The sequence below is a fragment of the Myotis davidii genome, unplaced genomic scaffold, assembly GCF_000327345.1.
Source record: "Myotis davidii unplaced genomic scaffold, ASM32734v1 scaffold566, whole genome shotgun sequence".
NCBI classification, from domain to species: Eukaryota; Metazoa; Chordata; class Mammalia; order Chiroptera; family Vespertilionidae; genus Myotis; species Myotis davidii.
In genome coordinates, this window is record NW_006296617.1 from 770,333 (window position 1) to 775,079 (window position 4,747).

At 47.3% G+C, this 4,747-nt stretch overlaps 1 protein-coding gene across 1 annotated transcript in view; it reads left to right on the top strand.

Annotated features, from left to right (window-relative positions):
• Positions 1-6: 6 nt before the first annotated feature.
• The window catches only part of SAE1 (SUMO1 activating enzyme subunit 1), a 78,065-nt gene continuing 73,324 nt past the window's right edge, over positions 7-4,747 (top strand). The window contains exon 1 of the mRNA XM_006772027.2: positions 7-140. Coding sequence (XP_006772090.1) covers positions 43-140 — 98 coding nt within the window. The 5' untranslated portion in view covers positions 7-42. The remainder of the gene's footprint in view (positions 141-4,747) is intronic.

The following is a 4,747-nucleotide window of genomic DNA, read 5'->3' on the forward strand; positions in this document are numbered from 1 at the left end:
GGCGAGAGCAGAACCTGCGTTCGGGCAGCGAGAGCCGGCGCCATGGTGGAGAAGGAGGAGGCTGGCGGAGGCATCAGCGAGGAGGAAGCGGCGCAGTATGACCGGCAGATCCGTCTCTGGGGATTGGAGGCCCAGAAACGGTCAGACGGTGCAGCCTGTGCGGCTGAGGGTCTGGAGGGGGCGTCTGGCCTGAGGCGTTCGCGGCCCTCAGGGAGAGGGAGGGTCTGATTTGAAGAGGGGAGGCGGGAATTCTGTACCCGGGATGGTAGCCGGCCTGAGCGGGCTGGGAGGGTTGGTTTGGGAATATTTCTGGAAGGTATGGGAAGCCAGGACTTCCCAGGGGGTGAGAGGGCGGCTCTGAGGGATTGGAGGCCTTTGGGGAGCGGGGGAGGGGGTGATGGGGGAGTCCTAAGGGAACAGGAGGATTCGAACTTCGGGACTCAGCAGCCCCAAAGGGGGTGATGCTGGAGTTTAGGTCGGGGGTGGGGGCTGGGAACTAGGAGGGGCCGGGAATGGCTGGAAAGGGTGGAAGGAGCGGCGTGTTCATTCATTACTAGATCGTGGGGACCTGGACGCTGGGGAGACTGGCGAACCTAACGCGCACCCTACATGCTTGGGGCCTCTAAGGGGTGGGCCCATCTGGAAGAATGAAGGTTTTTGAGCGTTTGGGGTGAAGTTATTTTTAGTGGGAGTCTTTTATTTATTTTTATTGTTTTCAGAGAGCGGAAGGGAGAGGGAGAGAGAAACATCAGTGAGGAGAGACACTCATTGATGGGCTGCCTCCTGCACGCCCCCTACTGGGGATGGAGCCTGCACGTGCCCTTTATGGGAATCGAACCCGGACCTTACAGTCCGCAGGTCCACGCTCTACCCACTGAGCCAAACGGCCAGGGCTTTTAGTGGGAGTCGTGAGAGGCTCTAGGAGTCCAGGGGGGCTGGAGGCACCTGCAGAGGTGGCTCGTGTCGAGGTATGGGGATGTGTCCGGAGAGGACAGGACGCGGAGGTTGGGCATACATCCCTGGGGTGCTGAGGAATAGTTACCAGAGATGAGGTCTTTGGAAGAGGTGATTGATTTGATCAAATAATTATTGAGCACCTTCCGCAATCACTGTTTTAGGCATAGAGCATATATCCCTGAACAACAAACTCCTTGCTCACATGAAACTTACACTCTAGTGTTGGCAACAAACATAAATAATGTTAGGTCCTAGCTGGTTTGACTCAGTGGATAGAGCGTCAGCCTGCAGACTGAAGGGTCCCGGGTTCGGTTCCGGTCAAGGGCACATGTCCGGGTTGCGGGCTCTGCCCCCAGTGGGGGTGTGCAGGAGGCAGCCCATCAGTGATTCTCCCTCTCCCTTCCTCTCTGAAATAAAAATATTAAAAATAAAAGATAAATTTAGTGTAGTCTAAGAGTAGTGTGTGTAAAGTCTACAATAGTGTGCAGTAATATCCTAGGCCTTCACATTCACTCGCCACTCATTCACTCATGTGGAGCAACTTCCAGTCCTGCAAGCTCCATTAATGGCAGGCTCCCTATGGAGGTGGACCATTTTAAAAGTCTTATACTATTTTAAAGCAGGATAAAGGATGGTGAAGCGGAGAGCTGTTTGGATAGGGTGGCCAGGGAAGGCCTCTGACAGGTATGAAAGGGAAGCGCCACCTGGAAGGACCTGCCTGCCACAGAACAGCACGTGTGACATCCTGGGGCCAGCGCACGCTTGGCAAGTCACACAGGATGGCTGGAACCAAATGAGTGACTAGCTTTTGTATTTTTTATTCTGTGTTGGGGAGTTTTGAATAGGTGTGGCATGATCTGATTTTTTAAAAGGACCATTTTAAAAGGACCATTCTTGCTTTGGGGGTCGAAGGTTGAAGTGGGCAGACGTGGAAATAGCGGTTCCAGTTGGGAGACTACTGCAATATTTACTACAATAATCCGCTGGAGACATAAGTAATGAGGCTTGGAACTTTAGAGAAGGGTCAGATACATATTCTGGACATCTTTGAGGACAGAGGGGACAGGACTTGCTGAAGGAGTCAGTGTGGGTTGTGAGAGGCAGAACTCCGGGATTACTGAGACTGGGCCTGAAGACAGGTGGGTTGATTGGTTTTAGGGACTGCTCTTTGAAGGATATGGAATTCTTGGTAGGTGGGAGTTATTCTGAAGGAGTGGAGATGTACGGAAGCCTGTGAAGAATCTGGAAAGGGTTGGCTGAAGGTCCTGGGAAGGAAGGGGTTATCTGTAATTAGGAAGCTATTTGGAGAGAACCTTACAGGCTTATTAAAGTGCTCTCATGGCCATTTTTCAATGAGTCTCATAGCAGGGCTCTGGAGTGGAAAGGGCCCTCGTATAGAGAGGAAGGATGCTCCACAAAGCAGATTGACTTGCCTCTAAGGTAGCGGTTCTCAACCTGTGGGTCCCGACCCCTTTGGGGGTCGAATGACCCTTTCACAGGGGCACAATAAAGGATGGTGAATGACACTTTCACTAAGACCATCGGAAAACACATATATAATTACATAATAACTAGCAAAATTATAGTTATGAAGTAGCAACGAAAATAATTTTATGGCTGGGGAACTGTATTAAGGGGTCGCGGCATTAGGAAGGTTGAGAACCACTGCTATAGAGCAAAATGTTACTATTTTCTACTTTTTTATGTTTGAAATTTTTAATAATGAAAGATGGGGGGAAATGTGACCCTTCCCCCCCATCTGGAGATTTCATATAGAGTTTCTGATTTCTGTAATTTTAAAATTTTTATTCTTTTTAATAAAGTTTTCTAGTTAGGTCCTACTTCTGACCTTAACAGCTTTTTTTTAGAGTGATGAACTTTTATTGCTTTATTTTAAAAAATACATTTTTGTTGATTTCAGAGAGGAAAGAAGAGGGAAAAAGAGGTAGAAACATCAATGATGAGAGAGAATCATCAATTAGCTATCTCCCGAAAGCCCCCTACTGAGGATTGAGCCTGCAATCCAGGCATGTATCTTGACTGGGAATTGAACCGTGACATTCTGGTTCATAGGTTAATGTGCAACCACTGAGCACATTCTGGTATAGGTTAATGTGCAACCACTGAGCCACACCGGCTGGGCAGATTTCTTTCTTTTGAAAAATAGGAAAATCTTTTTTTTTTGGTTAATGCTCACCCAAGGATATTTTTCTATTGATTTTTAGAGAGCGTGGAAGGAAAGGGAAGAGACAAAGAGAGAAACACCGATTGGTTGCTCCTGCATGGCTTCTGACCAGGGCTGGGGATTGATCCTGCAACCGAGGTACATGCCTTTGACCAGAATCAAACCCGGGACCCTTCAGTGCACAGGCTAGTGCTCTATCCATCGAGCCAAATCGGCTAGGGCTGAGGCCGCCTCTTTTACACAGCATGGGTTCTCTACTTTGCTGTCCTCACCACCATTTTAAAAAATACATTTTTGTTGATTTCAGAGAGGAAAGAAGAGGGAAAAAGAGGTAGAAACATCAATGATGAGAGAGAATCATCAATTAGCTATCTCCCGAAAGCCCCCTACTGAGGATTGAGCCTGCAATCCAGGCATGTATCTTGACTGGGAATTGAACCGTGACATTCTGGTTCATAGGTTAATGTGCAACCACTGAGCCACACCGGCTGGGCAGATTTCTTTCTTTTGAAAAATAGGAAAATCTTTTTTTTTTGGTTAATGCTCACCCAAGGATATTTTTCTATTGATTTTTAGAGAGCGTGGAAGGGAAGGGAAGAGACAAAGAGAGAAACACCGATTGGTTGCTCCTGCATGGCTTCTGACCAGGGCTGGGGATTGATCCTGCAACCGAGGTACATGCCTTTGACCAGAATCAAACCCGGGACCCTTCAGTGCACAGGCTAGTGCTCTATCCATCGAGCCAAATCGGCTAGGGCTGAGGCCGCCTCTTTTACACAGCATGGGTTCTCTACTTTGCTGTCTTCTCCACCATTGCCTGGCAGTTTGCACGTGAGTTTGCATCTTGCTGTGGCGCATAACCCATCTTATGAATGAGGTTCAAAGAAGGGAGCCAACTCTTCCAATGTCACACTCAAGTCAATAGGCGTAGGATTGGATTTGTAGCCTCTAACTTCAGACTCACTGCTGTTCCCATGGCAGCTCATTTTCCACCATAGGGGCTCATTCTTTCAATCAAATTAACATAAAGGGGGATGCTAAAGCTGGCAGCTGTGTATGCTCTCAGAATGTGTGCTTCCACAGTTTTGGCACTGCCTTTCACAACAAAGGCATGTCTGATTCTCCCACTCAACAGTGATTTATCCCCATATCTAAGACAGGAAGGGAGGGTGAGTGGAAAGAGGGAAGTAGATTATAAACTCCATTAGGGCAAGCAGTTTATAAATGTCCAATAATTAGAATGTGGGTTTTTACTGGTCTCTTAAATTTCCAGTGCTTACAAGTGTGTAGATATTTAGATACTTGTCAAGTGAATGAAATGACTATACATTGCAAAGACCTAGGACAGTGATGGCGAACCTTTTGAGCTCAGCGTGTCAGCATTTTGAAAAACCCTAACTTAACTCTGGTGCCGTGTCACATAGAGAAATTTTTTGATATTTGCAACCACAGTAAAACAAAGACTTACATTTTTGATATTTATTTTATACATTTAAATGCCATTTAACAAAGAAAAATCAACCAAAAAAATGAGTTCACGTGTCACCTCTGACACGCGTGTCATAGGTTCGCCATCACTGCACTAGACAGAGCCTGCACACGGAA